Raw genomic sequence first — 20,227 nt, 5'->3', positions numbered from 1 at the left:
ATTTTTTACCATTCTTGCAATAGACATAAATGATCATTCAGAGAAGTGAAAAACTTCATAGGGTAATGTCTAAGACAGACTAGTTGGAGTGGCATTAAGGTATGTGTATATAGAAATATTTGGGTAACTAGTCAATCTTTTTTTATCAGATACAGTACTGTATCGTTTAAAGTATTAAGGTGTTATTGCCTTAGTAGTATTAAAATGGTTGTAAAATCTGTTACCAGAGGGCTACAAGGCCAATAAGAATAGAAAATGTTCTGGCATCATCATATGTAGGTGCTAAAAGTTTCAAGTTGATACATGAAAGAGTTATCCATATCTTGCAGATACAGTACTGCAAATTTTGGAAGAGGAAATCAAATAATCATGTGAAAGCCATATCCAGTAGTAACCATATCAGTAATACCTAACAAAGACAATTCTGTATGTCATAAGGTTTCACAGCATAAACATACCTGAGGATCTGTGGGCTAACAAACTGTAAGACATCATATATGACCTTGAGTATAGCCCCAAAGAAGAAAGTTGGACCAAATGTGCGTGCCATGGTGGGTAAGATTGATACAGGCTTTTTTCTGCGGGTTCCATCATTTGCTACACCCACATGCACCACATTGTTTGTGTAGGCAGCCCAAGACTGAACATCCTGCTTTCTGTTAAAAGAAATATCTTTGTAGTTTTAAGCAAATAACCTCAAGTCACTATAAGATCAATCTGCAAATATCACAGTATTTTAAATTACTCAGTCTTCCCTAACAAATGTTAAAATTGTCTTGGTAATAAATATTAGGTCAAAATTACATGATCAATTCATATTGTTATTTAAGATGATGCAAACTGTATCACACACATCATTGGGATCATGATCTAGCCTCAAATTCATTAAGTCATTATCATTGGGGAAGGGGGGCCATCAGCCTGAAGACAATTGTGGAATAATATACATTATATAGACAGAAGGTAAACAAAATTGAAATATCACTTGATTATTGGATATACTGTACTGTTTCATACACATTATATAGCATTATTATACCCCAAGAGCCATTAACCTACCAACCTCTGATATTATATCTTAATTAATATATTTCATGAAGATAATTATCTGTAACTTTCCTTTATGTGATGCACTTATAATCCTCTCATTAGTACTTTTTTACTTAACAAATTTCTTAACCCTTTGGCTGTGCAGCGCCAAAGTGTTAAATGTCTGAAATGTGAATTGTAATGAGACGTGCTCTTTCAAAATTCAAACTGTGGGAAGCTATTTTTGTTAAAACTTTTAAACTCACAAGCTGAGTCATGTAAGTTTAATTTCATAAGTAGGGAAATGACTACTACATGTAACTGATTTGGGCCCATTGTTTTGAATACAGATTGCATATGGAATTACTGTAAACCACTGCTCATAAACCAATATAAACCAGTTGTTATGAATTTGCCAATACTGTACTTGTCAAATAATGCAGCCAAAATGTTAAGCATAAACTATATAAAACTAAGAAATTATTTATGAATACTATAATGCCATTAAAAGCTAAAAAAATAACTTACTTAAAAGTGCTTTTTAAGGTTTTCTTCCAGTTTTTGTCCCATTTTTTAATGGTGCTACGGGATGCATTTTCACGTGAGAGATCCCATGTGTCTCCTTGAACTAAAGGCTTTCTATAGCCTTTCCATATCAAGGGATCCATCCATGAAAATGTGATACGACTAAGGAAGGATGCACTACTTTCTGGGCTTGGTTTCTGTTGAGTGCACAAAATAACATATTAATCCAGAACCACCTTTTGTGTAATACTCACACTTACAAAATATTTTTTACACAAAAAAACTTCCAGAATGAGGAATTTCTTCATTCCTCAGATAAGCCAACTTGATCATAAAAAAATAAAAAACTCAAATTTTCCACAGACTTTTATGATAGTCATGAAAATAAAATATATTTAGACAAGTTTTAATTACAGTAAATCTTATACTGCTCTAATTGGACTAAAGTAAATGGCCATTATTATTGGCCACTTCATATTATTTTAATGTCCCACCAATTCTATGGGGATGTCATTCAACACAAAAGACCTTTGGCAATCATTTATCATATTGGAAAAAAATTGAGTCAACTGAAGGAAATTTGTTTCCACATACTGAAATAAAGACAGGCAGTAAGTCCAACCCCTCTTACCTAAGTCAACTCTATCCTGAGCAAAGAGAAGAGCTGACAGGAGAGAAAATGAACCAGCTCTGCTAAGAAAGCATGAGCCTTCAAATCAACTCACACTCTCTCTCTCTATCTCATTCTCTCTCTCTCTCTTTCTCTCATTCTCTCTCTCTCTCTGTCTCATTCTTCATTCTCTCTCTCTCATTCCCTCTCTCTCTCTCTCTCTCTCTCTCATTCCCTCTCTCTCTCTCATTCCCTCTCTCTCTCTCATTCCCTCTCTCTCTCTCATTCCCTCTCTCTCTCTCTCTCATTCTTCATTCTCTCTCATTTTTCATTTTCTCTCATTCTTCATTTTCTCTCATTCTTCATTCTCTCTCATTCTTCATTCTCTCTCATTCTTCATTATCTTTCTCTCTCTCTCTCTCCTCACTTTTCCTCCAATATGCTGATATTTCTTTCTCCTCTGTTCTCATCCATTACAATGGTTACAGCTGTTACAAGCACTATAATTACCCTTAAGGTGAGAATGAATACTGCATCAAACTCAAATTTTAAACAAACTATCACTTTTAATGCAAAACATACCCATTGGCTTACACATGTCCCAAACAGTTTCTTTCAGTCAAGATTTTTCATGACATACTTTATTAACTTTATAAAGCCAGTATTTAAGGAAATATGGGTCAATATTAACTCCCTTTTGAGTAAAACTCCTCTCTGGCAAACCTAACGCTAGTGATAATAATATCATTATCAAACAAGGCTCAATGACTTTCCCAAGCATAAAATCTTGCTTCTGATCAAAGATTTTATATGACATATCATGGTAACCCAATTCAATTAGTAATTTAAGATGATATGATCTCATATGAGTAGTTTATTATAACTTACTTCTCCGAGGGGAAAGTCGACATACTGTGGAAGAGCATCACCAAAGCAGTTCAAAAGGAACATCACAATAGTCAAAGGGAAGTACACTACATACAGGACAAAACTGAATGTGTCTGGATCTTCAGCCTGAAAAAAAAAAAAAATTAATCTGAAGTTAATTTTCCACTTGAATGTTGTCACTTTTATATGCAGTTGAACACCACAGAGTCTTATTCACAATGCAGTGAATTATACTAAGCTTTTTGAAAAGTGAACACAGCATATACAACTGTGAGATGCCCAATGGAAAGGAAAATTAGTGTTATTAGGACAGGTTCATGGGCATAAGCAGTTATACAGATCAATCATCATTATTTTCTAAAACAAATTGTACAGATCACAATACAATACTGAAAGAAATGACTAGTATTACTTACTTGGTCATAGAGCCTGATGCTTGTGCGAAATTCTGGAATTGCGCACACCACGACAAGCAGCCAGAATATAAAGAGGTAACCTGAGCTCTGAATTCCACGTTTCTTCTCCATTAGAACAAAGATTAGTTGAAGTAGCTGTTGAGAAACAATCAGTCTTAAAAATGGGAACCAATAATGACTGTGATAAAATTATAAATATGTATAGAATTTGATTTTGTAAATGTCATTCACACTGACCTAACGAAGTGATTTAAGTTTATGATGGTAATACAGTAGTGATCTTTATTTGCAAAAATAAACACAAGACTTTCTTACAGTTTTGATGAATACATATTTATAATCATATCATATACTGTATATATTTTCTACACAGTGAATCAGAACTAACTCTATACCTCTACTGACACAGACAAAGTGACAATATTTTGAATAACATCAGATTTTCAAATGCCTCTACATAAGGCAGTTATCCCAGATGGAGTTTCACCTTGGGTTCTGAGAGAATGCACTTCTGAGTTGAGCACCCTCACTTCAATTGATTTTTCAGACATCTTTGTGTAGAGTCTTGCCAGATATATGGAAAAAGACAGACAAAGTTCCAATCTACAAATATGATAGCAAGGATGATCCTCTTAATTATAGACCTGTATTGTTGACAAGCATGATTGTCAAAACACTAGAAAAAAGGTTTTTGACAAAGAATGCCATATAAGAGGTTGTTCTGGAAACAGGAACTTACTGGAGGGATGACAAGGAGACTGCTGACATGAATGAATGAATTAAACATTTTTTGACAGAAAAATGATAGTAATCAGAGGCAATGTATCAGATTGGTGAAATAAAACTATGATAGTACCACAGGGTTCTGTTCTAGCACCACGTTTTGTTCTAAGACAAAAAAAAAGAACCAAGAGATCTAGCGGGTGGTTCTGGATAGAAAACTCAAGAACTATATCAAGAACATTGTGCAAAAAGAGCCTATGATATGATTTCCAACTTCAGAATCACTTTTAAATACTTGGATGCCAAATGATTAAAGAAATCAATAGCAATGAATGCTATTCTAATAACGATCTGTAAATATGTACTGTTCTCACATGGATCTGTAACAATGAACATTATTATAATATGTATCTGAAACACTGTATACAATTTTAACACAGATCTGTAATATTGAACACTGTTATAACATGGATCTGTAACACTGAACATTGTTACAACATGGTTCTGTAACTTAACATTGCTATAATATATATATCTGTAACACTATATACTGTTTTAATATGGCTCTATAACACTGTATACTAGTCTAATATGGATCTACAACACTCATAAAAGAGCTGTAACAAGGCAGCACTATGTTAAAAGCTGTAACCAGCTTTTAACATAGCTGGTTTTCAGATATCACAGGAAAACTCACATAAATAAACTCTACTGTTTTTTCTAAAACAAAAAAATCTGGATTAAAGAGGGACACCCTAATAGCTGTTTCAACCACTGTATAGAAAGATCTGCTGTGTAGAAGTCCAGATTTTGAAGGCACCAGTGTACTGTATTATACTCTTATAACATGTACTGTAACTGTAATAATGTGCAATATGAGTACAAAAATATAAACTACTGTGCATTAATTATATGTACAGTACATGTAAACAAATTAATATAAAAGGGTAAGAGTAATTAGAGTGTATATGAATGAGACACCTGAAAGCAAATAAAAATGAGGGCAAAGTTAAGGAAGAGTAACTTAATTGAACTATAGTAATCTGTGTATGAAGTAAGAATTACAAAATCTACTTAAGCATGTTATATGATATAGGGGTTATATGATATACTTTACAAGATACTGTAGTTATAATAATAATAAATTTATATAAAGTAAAAACAATATACTGTATTTGATACCATCAAATTTGTAGGTCAGAAATGTACACTATATAAAGCCACTCTGGCCCCAGGCCAGGCTTGGGGAGTAGAACTCCCAGAACCCACCCCAGGTACAATCCAGGTGCAATATGCAGAGCATCTACAAAAGTATAAGCAAATATGTAATACTGTACTATACTTACAATAGTCACAAAAATGACTGATGGCATCATATAGTTCACACCAGGAACATTATTGTCAATACTATCTTGCTGAACTGCATAGAAGAAACTGATGCACTGTAAACTTAGTAACAGCACTGACACTACCTGAAAGCAATTAAAAAAATTTGAATAACTGTAATATAAAGGAGTGAACACATTTTTACAAAAACTTACACCTTTCCATATTATTTATGTTTAAATATTTTGAAAAGAATGATATTCAATGAACTTCAATTTTTGTCATTAATACTGAATAAATATTATGAAAGCAACACTTGCATATGAACATAAATCCTAGATCTTACAAGATATTTAAGTTGAACCTTTCATATACTGTATGAAGACAAAATGCCACAGGTAAATCTAAAGCACAACAATGATACATCACTGACCAGCTTGGATATGTTGAGCCAGGTCCATGGCACCAGTCTGTCAACGCTGTCACGGAGGTAGAAAATCTCTAGTGGAGCAAACAACCACAGAAACCCACATGGTACCCACACAAGCACTGTCTGCTCAAAACACAGAGTGAAGTCGGGGTCCGTTGTATTCCATGTGACATCCAAATCCTAATGCAAAATATGAATGGATGAAAATGCATCGATTTGCAAACATTAGGCTTATTAGACATCAGAAAAATATAAAAATTACAGTGTATGCCTGATTTGGGAAAATGAAATTACAGTAGTTACAACTGCTGCACTATGGAATACAGTACTGTATATGAACATTTCTGAAGGGAAACTATATATACATGAAGTGCATATATTTATATATATATGTACTGCATACCTGTACATACGTATATTTTTCAAAGTTATACATAATGAACACCACCACTGACACGTCAATACAATTTGTGAGAACAAAAAAGTAAATAAAATGAGAAACGACGAAAATAAATTAACAGTTCCTCATTTCCCCCCCAAAAATATGTGGGGGCCACTACAGCTAAACCACAAGAGAGAGATCCTTTTTACTTGGATTTTTGTGCTTCCTGAAAGGTTAACAATATAAAAAAAAATCAGGATTTTTTTTTGCACACCACACATTTAACAATGTGCACAGTGCAGGGGTTTATGACCCCTAAGCACTGAAAAGATTATGTTCCCCCATATGCCATATACTGTATGTACATAAATCAAAATAAAAACAATAATAAACTGTAAAATATATTTCTTAATGAATAAATATAATAATTTGTATGAATAAGACCTATTATTGCATTACCTTCTTGCCTTGAACTAGTAATATGTAAGTGCTAAGCCAGTATGACTAAGTAGTATCTTACTTTGAAGATAACATAGCATTATAACTTACAAGAATCAAACTTGGTGTACATGTTTACCGAAAAACGATGTAAAGTTATCGGTGTACACATTCCTTGAAACAAACATTAAAGTAAAGTATTGTATATCCACATAAGTATACATTACTACCACAGGACCAGAAGACAAGCACTAAGAATGTAAGGGGGCCCTGACGGCTTAGGGGACAGCGCTCGGGATTCGTAATCTTAAGGTTCCGGGGATCGATCCCCGGCGGAGGTGAAAACAAATGGGCAGAGTTTCTTACATCCTGATGCCCCTGTTCACATAGCATTAAATGGGTACCTGGGAGTTAGACAGCTGCTAAGGGCTGCTTCCTCGGCATGTGTAACAAAAAGGAGACCTGGTCGAGGACCGGACCGCGGGGACGCTAATCCTTAAAATCATCTCAAGATAACATCTCCAGAACACGAGCACTGGTTAATGAGCCCTAAGCTCAAGCACTAGTAATGAGCCCTGAGCACGAGGACTGGTAATGAGCGGAAACATGAGCCGTGCAGACAGTTGACCTGTTGCTTGGGGTTCACGTGACGTTTCGCTACACACCGGATCCTCTCGGATTACTTTACACAGCATGAGGCTCACCTCCACTTTATATTCACACTATATTACAAACACAATTTGCACTCTGAGCGGTGTATTATTTCCTTCTGTCCACGTTTAAATGTTCAGTACAGGCTCAAGGCACCGAAACGTGATTAGAATTAATAAAGATAAAAAAACGTACCCAAAATGTCGAGTTACAAAACTCGTCAAGCCCACCCCCGTCAGACATCTCGACAACACTAACACTTGCTAGGGAATGTTTTGTTGCTTGACCACAAGCTCCGCCCTCAAGGCCACGTCATATAGAAAGCTCCGCCCTCAAAGCCACGTCATATAGAACGCTCCACCTCCTAAGAATAATGTCCGGAGAGCTCCGCCCTTGCAAATGACGTCACAGGAAAGAGTTTGCTTGCTCCGCCCATAAAGAAAACTTCACAAGCTCCTCTCTGTGGGTGATAACACACGAGGTTCCGTCCTTTGTACATGCCGTTACACGAAGAAGCCTTGTCCTTGATGATGACATCCTCGCCTAATAAATATGATTGATGTCACAGGAAGAGGCTCTATACGTGGGAATGTCAAAGGAAGAGGCTCTGCACGTGAGAATGTCACAGGAAGAGGCTCTACACGTGGGAATGTCACAGGAAGAGGCTCTACACGTGGGAATGTCACAGGAAGAGGCTCTACACGTAGGAATGTCACAGGAAGAGGCTCTACACGTGGGAATGTCACAGGAAGAGGCTCTACACGTGGGAATGTCACAGGAAGAGGCTCTACACGTAGGAATGTCACAGGAAGAGGCTCTACACGTAGGAATGTCACAGGAAGAGGCTCTACACGTGGGAATGTCACAGGAAGAGGCTCTACACGTGGGAATGTCACAGGAAGAGGCTCTGCACGTGGGAATGTCACAGGAAGAGGCTCTACACGTGGGAATGTCACAGGAAGAGGCTCTACACGTGGGAATGTCACAGGAAGAGGCTCTGCACGTGGGAATGTCACAGGAAGAGGCTCTACACGTAGAAATATCACAAGAAGCTCTACCCTTGGGAGGAAGTCACACGAAGCAGCTTTGCTCCTGAAACGGTTATATACGAATAGACCAGAGTCCCCTAAGGATGACGTCCAAAGCTTCCGAGGATAGTATGTGGCACGAAGCTCACGCCCAATATATGACGTCACACGAAATAGCCTTGTTCCTGAGCATAACATCATAAAACGCTGCTTCCCGGTGACGACGACACCCGAATTGTGTCGTAACTTTTTTAAAATACATCAATGTCAGAAGAATAAATAAATAGTGAATCAGAAGAAGTTTCTCCCCTTTAAAAACATAGCACTTAGAAGCTCCGCCCCTGGGTATGACGTCACAAGAAGCTCCGCCCTTGGGTATGATGTCACTAGAAGCTCCGCCTCTGGAGACAATGATACAGAGAAGCTCCGCCTGAAAAAATTGATTACACATCAGATTAATATATTAATTCAAGTACACCTACAGGGAAATTAAGATTAAGTGCCCATCTGAAAGGCTATGCGTGCTAGTGGCTTTACAAGAATGTAAGTGCTTTTGTATATATAATTAATAATTATATATACTGTACAAGTGAACAAATCCACAAGGGCCGTGATGAGGGTTGTTCATTGTTCATTTGATGTATCACGCTATTGTGATTTCGTTGTGTATATATATATACAAGAGTTCTTACACTCTTGTAGTAAAGCCACTAGCACGCATAGCGTTTCGGGCAAAAACACATTCGGGCCAAAAACAATGTAAACACAAGTACAGTACTCACCTAACACTTTTAATATTTGAAAAAAATATTTTGTTTAATGATATATTTAATTTATAAATATAAATATTGATGCTGGTTACCAATAATAATAATAATTAATATAAGTGTACATTTGTTTTAGAGTTTGTATACGCAACTACAATAACATCATAGTATTTCAAGCGACCTGTCCTCAGGTATCTCGAACTTTCAAAACATGGAGAAGAAAAGCTCTTCAGTTCTCGAAATCGATGAAAATATAATACGTAGAAAGCTAGTGTTAGAGGTAAGACCACTAACATACGAGTGAAGATGAAATTTTGTTTATATGCAGCTTCCGCATGTGACCAGAATAGCAATGTGTGCTTACCTTACATCACAGTGCATTGTTTATAGTGTTGGCTCCACGAATTCTGGAAGAATTATGCAACTATAGCCCCCCAAAAATTCTACAGAACCTGAAGAAATAAATCTAGAAGACTCAAAATCACTTCAAGATAATCTATACAGGGTTTTGAAATGACCAAAAAGATTGGCAGGTGCGGTTTAATGTTACCCAATGTGGGGTTCTGAAGCTAGGTAATGATGAGGCTATATAGAGTTGTTGGATATGAACTGAATAGCATTGAAATTGGAGACAGGCCAATTGGGTGCTCTATCTATTTAGATACAGGTCAATAGTATCTGCTATACTATTAAGTATAGCAGATAGTATCTTCTATCTGCTTGGATACACTGGGAACCTTACCTACCTTGCGATGGTTCTGAGGATCAGTGTCCTAGTTCCCCGGTCTCTGACCAGTCTGGTCAACCAGACTGTTGGACAAGGCTGCTCACAGCCCGACAAATGACAAATGAATCACAGCCAGGTTGATCAGGTGTCCTTTGGAGGGATTTATTGAATTCCCTTTTGAACACCATGAGAGGTCGGCCAGTTATGTCCCTTATTTAGACTAGTTGACTAGAGGGCCCCTCACACTCTAGTGGCCTCGACTAGGATAGGAAGCTGGCAGGTTATCAAAGGTCCCCAATTTGTCCTGATTATTTTATCTATTTGGATCTTAAATTGCAGCAGTATTTTGGCATTATGTGTAGAGGGAGAGTGTTGAAAAGTTCCTAATTAATCTGTATATTATTGAAATTAAATTTGGTAAATAATCCTTCTCATGTAGGATATATACTGTTATCTTGAGGTTATCTTGAGATGATTTCGGGGCTTTTTAGTGTCCCCGCGGCCCGGTCCTCGACCATGCCTCCACCCCCAGGATGCAGCCCGTGACAGCTGACTAACACCCAGGTACCTATTTTACTGCTAGGTAACAGGGGCATAGGGTGAAAGAAACTCTGCCCATTGTTTCTCGCCGGCGCCTGGGATTGAACCCAGGACCACAGGATCACAAGTCCAGCGTGCTGTCCGCTCGGCCGACCGGCTCCGGCTCCGACTGTATATATATATACAATATATATATGTATGTATGTATGTTTGGCTTATATTGAGGTCCCCCCAGGGTCAAACTACTGACCCTTCCCAGGATGCAACACCACAACATGCTGAATAACTCCTGGGTACTTATTTACTGCTAGGTGAACAGGCGTATTAGGTGATATCAAATGCATCCAATCATTTCTGTCTCACCTGGGATAGTCCTGAAGTTGTGCTGGTTTAATACTTTTCACTGGGGGAGCTGCATTATAGTATATACTTATTATACAGGAGTTATTCTGGTGCATCCAGAATAATATTCTATTGGACTAATATTCACTTAATACTTCACTTAACACAATAATATTCACTAACACCAGAATATTCTGGTAGGGGTTTTGTATTATTGTAAATCTAATTTACTCTTTATTATTAGAAAAACGGCATACTGTATAGACAAAATTTAAAGATTTGTTATTTACAAGTTATCCAATAGCTTTATATTATATATAAGAAAAAAATTGGTACAGTAGCTTATTTGAGCTTAAGAGCCATCCATTAACAGCAGAGGTAATACTTCATAAACTGACTAATGTATTCCATGCTGCCTTCCACATGGTGGAACATAATATTGTAATGCTTGCTGTTTATGTACAGTATTTTTGCAGCCTATGGGTTAAAAAAGAATAAATGTTTACATTTTTTGAGATAAAATATAACATGATTGATGAATACAGTTACTGTATTCATTATGTATTATGCTGGGTACTGCAATAAAAAAAGTACCATATTCGATTCTTGTTGAGATGACAGTGTTGTTTCATATTTTGTTTTATTTACCTGAGAGCCACCATCTGTCTAGTGGCCTCGATAAAGACAGGAAATTGGGGGTTTGTTGAAGGTCCCCTTATTTTTCCTGAGGATTTTTTCCAACTTAAATTTTGAAGTGCGGTGATGTTTTAGCATTTATAGCTTCGGCAAGAAGGAGGTTCCATGGGTTTATAGCCCCTATGAGTGAAAAAGGATCTCATATTTTCTGTCTTATATTGTGACTTATTGAGCTTGAAGCTATTGCCCTTGTATGTTTCTGGAGTACAATCATGTCCTCACTAGCTTGTTGTAAATATCTAACTGGTTCACATATATCCAGCTAAATGATGAAGATACAGTATATATTTTCTGCCTTAGTTTGCAGTAGTGAATCCAGACATATTAATGAAATGAATCAAAAATAATTCAATTCCTTGCAGTGTAGTTAACAACTTGCTCCTTGCTAGGAACCTAGTCCATGAAAAGTTTGTTGTATAAATCAGTGGGGTAGTGCTTCAGAAGTTTTGCTAGGGAGTAATGATGGTTAGTGTGAAATATATACATGAATAGATGAGTGTCTTCAGTCATCTTCTCTCTATACAGTGCTCTCTTATATTCCTCTAGGCTGTTACCTACCCACCTTATGAAATTGGAAAATGGGGGGTAATGATAATTATATGGTCTGCCTTGGATACACTGGATAATATCTAGTGTCCCGGTAATACAGTCAGGTTCATTCTCGACGCACAGTTGACAATTCCTGGTTCGAATCCTGTGCGGAACAGAAATGGTTGTGCACATTTCCTTTCACCTAATGCCGCTGTTCACCTATCAGTGAGTAGGTACTCAGGAGTTAGTCAGCTTGTTGTGAGGTTGCATCCTGGGTGGGGTCAGGAATTCGGCCTGGGGGGAGGGGACGACTTCGATAAAAGCCAAAACGTGTATGAAAATACTCTGGCTTCCTGTTCCCCAACATAGTGAATTAAATATTATATGACAAAACATATGTACTGTTTGTACTGTATTTAATATTTTTTATCTTGCCTCTTCTAAGGGAAATGTGCCGCAGGAACTAGATTCACTGTTTCCCAAGGCCTCGCCTTATGAACGAGCCACTACAATTAAACCTAAGCCTGGTAAGTACAGATAATGATTTTTAAATTTTCTTTGGTTATTTTGCTGATAAACTACTTATCTATATATACAGTAGTAAGTTTTTTAGCACTTATTCAGTATTAAAATATAAGAAAATTTAATACTAATTATTACAGCTGGATTCTGTTTTTCATTATCCAGTACAGTATTACCTGCATCATACCTGGAGTGGGTTCTGGGCATTCTTCTACATACATTACAGTATTCCCAAAATCTGGACTGACTTGGCTTGACTTATAACTTGGTCGAACAGACTGTTTCCACATTCATTATGATTATTTAATTTGAATTTTATAAACATTATTATACAAGCTTATGCTACTGAACAGAATATCATTCAAAAAATCATCTATTCCTATAAGAGAGAGACTGTTTGTCCAAAAGTTGGAGGCCAGATGCTTGAGGCTAGCCTCACCAAAATTTGCAAGGGAAATGGTCTTGGGCATGGGATGGATATAGTCTGGTCAAGGTAGGCCTAAGTTAAAAGCTTTAAGAAATATACCTGTAAATCAACCCCCCTTCCCCACCCCCCTGTGTGATTTTCATGAAGTTGTAAATGAAATCGGGGATGTGTTGTCCTTAGAGGTTTGAGTTACGCCTACTGTTTGCCCACACATTTTCATGATTTACTATATACAATACAGTATATAATGGAAATGTCTGTCTGTTCGAGGTTGGATGGGGGGAGTAGGGAGATGGGGTGAGAGGGTGGGAAAATAGAGGGAGATGGGAGGAAAAGGTGGAAGGAGTGAAGATGAGGGAAGAGAGGGAAGAAAATGGGGAGGGGGAGTGAAGATGAGGGAAGAGAGGGAAGAAAATGGGGAGGGGGAGTGAAGATGAGGGAAGAGCCGTGGAGGATGTGGGAAGAAGGGTGGTATTGGGGGGAGGGGAGAGACAGGATGTCCTGGGCACCACCGGATACTCCTCTTAGTGCAATATACAGTACTGAAATAATATAGCATTATCAATCAACTGATTTGCATGATTTTTTGTGTGCTTGGCTTAGCTTGGGCAATGAAAGAGAGACGTGTGGGGGAGGGTAGGCCGCTGGAACAAACAGCAACACCAAATGCAGACGATCAGTCGCAATAACATGACTGAAGATATGATGACCAAAGGACACACCAGAAGATGAAGAGACGACGACGTTTCGGTCCGTCCTGGACCGAAAAGTCAGTTGATAATTGATAATTTCAACATTGACCATTATTAAATCGATTATTACAATTGACTTGGTAATGGTTCAGGACGGACCAAAACGTCATCGTCTCTTCATCTTCTGGTGTGTCGTTTGGTCATCAGCAACACCAAATGATATCACTGATAACCGCTAGCAAAATACTGGTACAGCTAGATGAATGTATCATACAAGTCATATTATTAGTAATGCGTTGATAACGAAGGAAAATTATCGGAGGATATTCCAGAGGTTCGTGTTGGTGGAGAGGAAAAACGTTACCAGGGTTGTTTATGTGCATCATCGGTTTGGATTGATGTTGGGCTTTACGACTATCAACCTATGGTAGGTTATTAAGGCAACCACAATACCATACCGACCAACCAGCAAGTATACTTTAGCCGTGAACATAGTCCAGGACCAAAGTAAACTCATTGTATATTCACCGAGAATTAAGCGGGTTACACCCTCTCGGTATACATGTCCCCGTGTCAATGGGTCCAGATATTAGTGGTAGTATTAGTAGTCAGGTTCGGTCTCGATGCACAATCGAGAATGCCGGGTTTGAATCCCTGGCGGGACAAATGGTTGGGCACATTTCCTCTCATCTAATGCCTCTGTTCACCTAGCAGTGAGTAGGTACTCAGGAGTTAGTCTGCTTGTTGTGGGGTTGCATCCTGGGCGGGGTCAGGAATTCGGCCTTGTAAGGAGGGGGGGGGGGTGCGATAAAAACCAAAACATGTATGAATACGCTGGCTTCCTGAACCCAATATATGACTTGTAACTTTTCTGCCACCGCCCACAAGTCCGTAACGAATTAATTAAACAGTCTTCTCAAGGGAAGTTGATCTGCTAAGTTGTAAAACATTTATCCATTAATTCTCAAGGACGTTTCAGAAATTGCCAAGAGGTTATCAACAACTGTTGGCTGCATTTTCACGATGACGTGTTGAAATGTTGCATACATACTGAGAACTTGGTTTGGGCGCCGCCGCTGCCATGTGGCGTGATTTCACTCGGGGTGGTTATCTTGAGGTTATCTTGAGATGATTTCGGGGCTTTTAGTGTCCCCGCGGCCCGGTCCTCGACCAGGCCTCCACCCCCAGGAAGCAGCCCATGACAGCTGACTAACACCCAGGTACCTATTTTACTGCTAGGTAACAGGGGCATAGGGTGAAAGAAACTCTGCCCATTGTTTCTCGCCGGCGCCTGGGATCGAACCCAGGACCACAGGATCACAAGTCCCGCGTGCTGTCCGCTCGGCCGACCGGCTCCCTGTGGGCTCCCTGTGGGCCTCACTTACCCAACATGGTGAAACAAGAAGACTGCTGGGCTCCACTTTCAGCTGTGGGGGGGGTTATCACTTGCTGTGATATTGCACCATAGGGCACAAATGGCCTCCATTTATTATTTCAAACTCCCTGATATGTGGCTGGTGGAAGATATGCAGAATGCAGCAAATTTTAGATATGTTTAATAGTTACGGATATATAAGTATTCTCTAGAATAAATGTTCTTGGTGTTTTACAGCTAAGTATTTACCTTTACTAAACATGTCTCGTTAAGCGTGATTATTAGCATGGCAGCAGTATATGTGGGGAAATTATATTTCAATTATTGGGGGGGGGGGTTATCTTGAGGTTATCTTGAGATGATTTCGGAGCTTTTAGTGTCCCCGCGGCCCGGTCCTCGACCAGGCCTCCACCCCCATTAAGCAGCCCGTGACAACACCCAGGTACCTATTTTACTGCTAGGTAACAGGGGCATAGGGTGAAAGAAACTCTGCCCATTGTTTCTCGCCGGCGCCCGGGATCGAACCCGGGACCATAGGATCACAAGTCCAGCGTGCTGTCCGCTCGGCCGACCTGCTCCCTGGGGGGGGGGGTGAAGCATTGATAATAAGGTAGTCTCGGTGCACCTGGAAGCATTAGGGGCGCCGACCCTAATATAGTTAGACCAGCCCGTGCTGCACTTCTCATTTACCCTTATCTCCTACCATAGAGTCATGTTACCCCTTAAGAGCCTCATCCTCTGTGAAGACTCGAAGCCTAGAGGAATTGGAATAGGAGTATAAATGCAACCCGTCCTCCTAGGGTTTCCCAACGTTAAGAAACTGTCGTACTAAAGTCCACTGGAAATATTAGGTCATTAGGGTAATGCGTACATATAGATTGATGAATGAGGGAGGTGGTGAGTGGTGCAAGTCGGCAACACCACGAATAGTCTTCTCTGTTCCATTCTCTTGGTGCTGCTGGGCCTTTCAACCTCTTTGTGGGTTATGAAGGCCATGCCACTAACTTACTGACCAATCACCAAATATACTGTACTTTGGCTGTGAACATGCTGCAGATCTATAGTAAACTCAAGGTATACAGTATACACCAAGAAGCGGTGTTAACCCTCCCACTTCTCGGTGTATGCAGTATATGACATCCCTTTCTCCACCTTGGGAAGGACCCCCATTTGTGTTGTTGACCGTCGTGTTGCTGCCGCGTATTTCCGTCCATCTGTGCTGCACACGTGATTCCTTGTCTTCTCATCACCTACCAAGAGATAGTAACTGAAATTGCACTGGGAATATCCGTATTTTCACTCACAATGTTCTCCCCCTTGTCCTCTTTACGCACGCACTCGTACATCCTGAGCTCAAAGATATGAGCTACGAGGAAGGACTATTGGAACTAAACCTCACGACACTGAAAGACAGAAGAATTAGGGAAGACATGATCACCACCTATAAAATTCTCAGAAGAATTGGCAGAATAGATTGTGACGGTAACGCGTTGGTGTTCGGCTGTTTGAGGCTAGGGGTATGGCCTCGTCACATAGTTATAAAAAAAAATAGAAAAACTGGAACTTCGTCTGTGGTAAGGTAAGGAGAAGACACACAAAACACAAGTAAAACTTTAACAATGAAATTTTAATTACGTTAAATAAATCAAAACATGAAAATAATGCACAAACAAATTCTTATAATAAAATCAATGAATCAAAATAATAAGAATACTTAAATGACAAAATGAAAAGTTACGTTAAGGCAAAATAACAAGAAGTGCAATACAACAGTAAGTGGGAGGTGCTGGAATATTGGCTTAAAGCCACCACCTCTCTCAGTACACTCTAGAGTCTAGCTGGGAGGTGTGCTGGCTACGAAAGCACTGAACATTCTGAGGACTGATGTTGGGGCGACCCCAGACATCAGGTAGTATTGGGGGCGAGTGCAGGTGCAGCCAGACCGGCGACCAATCAGCGGAGCCGTAGCGATCAACGGGTAGTTTGGTGGTTGGAGTTCGAACAGGTGGCTGGTTGCATACGTTTCTGCTCACCCTGGCAAGCCTTGCTGGTGCTGGTGTTGTTGTCGTTGTTGGACATTTCTTCCATAGTCTTTTTATATAATTGTGAAGACGTAATTTTGGAGGGAAGAGCAGGCTCAATCTCTTGAAGGAGATTATCGTCACAACTCTCCCCCGAAGCCTGCGGTTCTGGAAGAAGTACGTCGTTATGTGGTGGAGTAATGGATGGAGTCGCTTCTACTTCATAAACTCTGGAGAGGGCATCGGCTATGGTGTTGTCAGAACCCTTGATATAGCGGATCTCCAGGTTGAAGTCTTGTAAATACAGAGCCCATCGTAGAAGACGCTGGTTGGTGAATTGGGCTTGATGTAGGAAGCGGAGAGGGTTGTGGTCTGAGAAGATGGTGGTAGACCTGGCGCCTTGTAGGTACGGAGCGAAGTGTTGGAGGTTCAGGACGATGGATAGTAGCTCCTTTTCAATAGTGCTGTAGTTCCTCTGGTGTGGTTTCAGTTTGTAGCTGTAGTAGCTGACAGGTAGAACCTCCTCGCCTCGTAGTTGCATCAGGACACCACCAACGCCGGTACCACTGGCGTCGACATGAAGGACGAAAGGCTTGGTGATATCTGGAGAGGCGAGAATGGGGTTAGAACAGAGGAGGAATTTGAGTTGTTCGAAAGCAACGGTTTGCTGCATGGTCCAATTATACCGTTGCTTGGGACTGGTTAATAGAATTAGAGGTGTGGCGACTGTACTGAAATTCCTCACAAACCTACGGTAGTAAGAGGCAAGACCAAGGAAGCGCAGGAGCTGCTTCCTGGTGGTAGGCTGTGGATACTGTAGGATGGCTTGAGTGTGTGAGTCTAACGGAGCTATGCTGCCACTCCCAATAACATGACCCAGATAACGCACTTTACCTTTCGCGAAAGTGGACTTGCCCAGGTTGATGGTGAGGCCGGCTGTCAGGAGCTTGGAGAACAGACGTCGCAGCTGGAGCAGATGTTCACTCCAGGAGTTGGAGGCTACGACGATATCGTCCAGGTAGGCGTATGTGTTATCCAAGCCCTGGATGACACGGTTGACAGCTCTTTGAAAGGTGGCCGGGGCATTACATAGTCCGAAAGGAAGGCGTTCATATCTGAAAAGTCCAAAAGGAGTGATGAAGGCAGATATCTCTTTAGCGCGCTCCGTTAGGCACACTTGATAGTACCCCTTAAGCAAGTCCACTTGGGACAAGTACTGGGCACTACCAATGGCATCAAGGATGTCATCTATCCTTGGCAAGGGGTAAGCATCCTTGACAGTGACAGAGTTCAGTTTACGATAGTCGGTGCACAACCGCACCTTACCTTGGGGTTTGGGCACCAAGATACAGGGTGAGGCCCAGGGGGACTCACAAGGTGTAGCCAGTCCATGATCCAAGAGGTATTGCACCTCAGCACGCATGACTTCCTTCTTGCTCGGGCTGATTCGGTAGAAGGGTTGACGAATCGGCCGGGTGTCGGGGAGCAGTTGGATGTCGTGCTGGGTAACATTACACTCTTGGGGATCATCTCTGAACAACTCTTGATGTTCTCTGAAGATCTTGACGAGAGGTGCACTATGATTATCCTGAAAGTATTTGGGAAGATCATTAAGGATTTCGGAATTAGAAAGCGCTGACTCCTTGTCAGTGCTTTCGGGAGGAGAAGCTGGGAAGGTCTCACTGTGGATGTAGGGTTCTGTGAATGTGGAATAATTAGTCAAGACAGTGGGAGGAGTACCATTATATTGCTTCAGGAGGTTGACGTGGCACAGCTGGGTCTTCCGCCGCCTATCAGGAGTCTCTATCACATAATTATTATTATTCCTGCACTCTTTGACGCAGTAGGGTCCTGAAAATCTGTTTTGTAAAGGTGAACCTGGGATAGGGAAATAAGCAAGGACGAAGTCTCCCGGCTTGAATTTTCTTACTTTGCTGGTCTGGTCGTAATGAGTCTTCATTCTCACCTGGGCTTTCAATAGATTATCATGAGCAAAGCGGTGGACTCTCTCTAGAATGTGTTGAAGGTTTTGAAGAAACTGGGGCACATTCTGATGCTCACTGAAGGTGGCATCTCTGAGAGAGTCTTTGAAAGCCTTAAGGGGAGTACGGCACTTACGGCCGTAGAGCATCTCATAAGGAGATACTCCTAGGGACTCATTGGGGAGACTTCTGAAAATACACATTATTAGGTCAATCTGCTTATCCCAATCCTTTGAGGTTTCACTACAAAACTTTTTCAAGAGTGCTTTGATGGTCTGATGACTACGTTCAAGAGAACCCTGTGAAGCAGGATGATAGGGGCTGGACAATACCTGTTTGATGTTGAACTCCTCCAGTGTCCTTTTGAAGAGATCACTGGTGAAGTTGGTGCCACAGTCACTTTGAATCTCCCTGGGAAATCCGTATTGAGTGAAGATCTTCAATAGATGTTTGATAACCGTAGCAGCCGTGATGTTCTTCACTGGAACTGCTATGGGAAATCTGGTGGTAGGACACAGGATGGTTAGGATGTAGGCGTTACCTGAACTGGTCCGAGGTAAAGGACCAACACAGTCTATTATGAGTCTGTGGAAAGGTTCCGCAGGCACCTGTATGGGAATCAGTGGTGCTCTGGGAATGGAGACGTTCGGTTTGCCTGCCATCTGACATGTATGACACTGTTTTACGTACTGTTTGACGTTGTTTACCATACCTGGCCAGTAGTAGTCTTGACGAATCCCATGGTAAGTCTTGTTGAAGCCGTAGTGGGAGAATGCTCCATGGGCCAGGTGTAGAATAGTGGGCCGCAGGCTGGTGGGAATCACAAGTTGTTCGGTGTTGGCCCAATCGTCCTCCTCCTTCAGTTTACTGGGTCTATATCTGCGGTAGAGCAAGTCGTTCTCTAGGAAGAACCCAGGAATACTGTCGGGTTGAGTCTCAGCCTGGAAAAACAATGGTGTTAAAGTAAGATCTTCCCTCTGCAACTTACGGAACTCCAACTTGGTCAGATGCGGGGGTAGTTTCTGAGGGTCTTGAGGGACAGCGGTAGCAGTAGAGTCAGCTGGCTGTGGACGTGCGGCTTGTGCACGGGTGGTCACGAGAACCGGAGGAGAAACTTCATCACTCTCTTGAACCTCTGCTGGAACATACTCAAGAATAG

General features: G+C 40.6%; 2 protein-coding genes across 16 annotated transcripts in view; one reads left to right on the top strand and one right to left on the bottom strand.

Moving 5' to 3' along the window:
* Nucleotides 1–8,659, bottom strand: part of LOC123764412 (multidrug resistance-associated protein 1) — a 51,886-nt gene extending 43,227 nt beyond the window's left edge. For 8 of the 15 annotated variants that reach the window (XM_069315823.1, XM_069315824.1, XM_069315826.1 and 5 more), the window contains exons 1-7: nucleotides 8,477–8,659; nucleotides 5,951–6,127; nucleotides 5,538–5,663; nucleotides 3,469–3,603; nucleotides 3,053–3,178; nucleotides 1,558–1,751; nucleotides 459–656 (exon numbers count right to left, since the gene is read on the bottom strand). In XM_069315823.1, the coding sequence (XP_069171924.1) occupies nucleotides 459–656; nucleotides 1,558–1,751; nucleotides 3,053–3,178; nucleotides 3,469–3,603; nucleotides 5,538–5,663; nucleotides 5,951–6,127; nucleotides 8,477–8,647 (1,127 nt within the window). In that variant the 5' untranslated portion in view covers nucleotides 8,648–8,659. Of the gene's footprint in view, nucleotides 1–458; nucleotides 657–1,557; nucleotides 1,752–3,052; nucleotides 3,179–3,468; nucleotides 3,604–5,537; nucleotides 5,664–5,950; nucleotides 6,128–7,171; nucleotides 7,391–7,613; nucleotides 7,767–8,476 lie in introns of those variants that run through there. The other 7 variants (XM_045752255.2, XM_045752256.2, XM_045752258.2 and 4 more) reach the window with 2 other exon arrangements.
* A 678-nt stretch (nucleotides 8,660–9,337) lies between these two features.
* Pih1D1 (PIH1 domain containing 1) overlaps nucleotides 9,338–20,227 on the top strand; it is a 32,124-nt gene continuing 21,234 nt past the window's right edge. The window contains exons 1-2 of the mRNA XM_045752263.2: nucleotides 9,338–9,493; nucleotides 12,495–12,576. Of these exons, the coding sequence (XP_045608219.1) occupies nucleotides 9,425–9,493; nucleotides 12,495–12,576 (151 nt within the window). The 5' untranslated portion in view covers nucleotides 9,338–9,424. The remainder of the gene's footprint in view (nucleotides 9,494–12,494; nucleotides 12,577–20,227) is intronic.

This window comes from Procambarus clarkii, chromosome 82 (genome assembly GCF_040958095.1).
Source record: "Procambarus clarkii isolate CNS0578487 chromosome 82, FALCON_Pclarkii_2.0, whole genome shotgun sequence".
NCBI lineage: Eukaryota > Metazoa > Arthropoda > Malacostraca > Decapoda > Cambaridae > Procambarus > Procambarus clarkii.
This window is presented reverse-complemented; position numbering and strand designations above follow the sequence as displayed.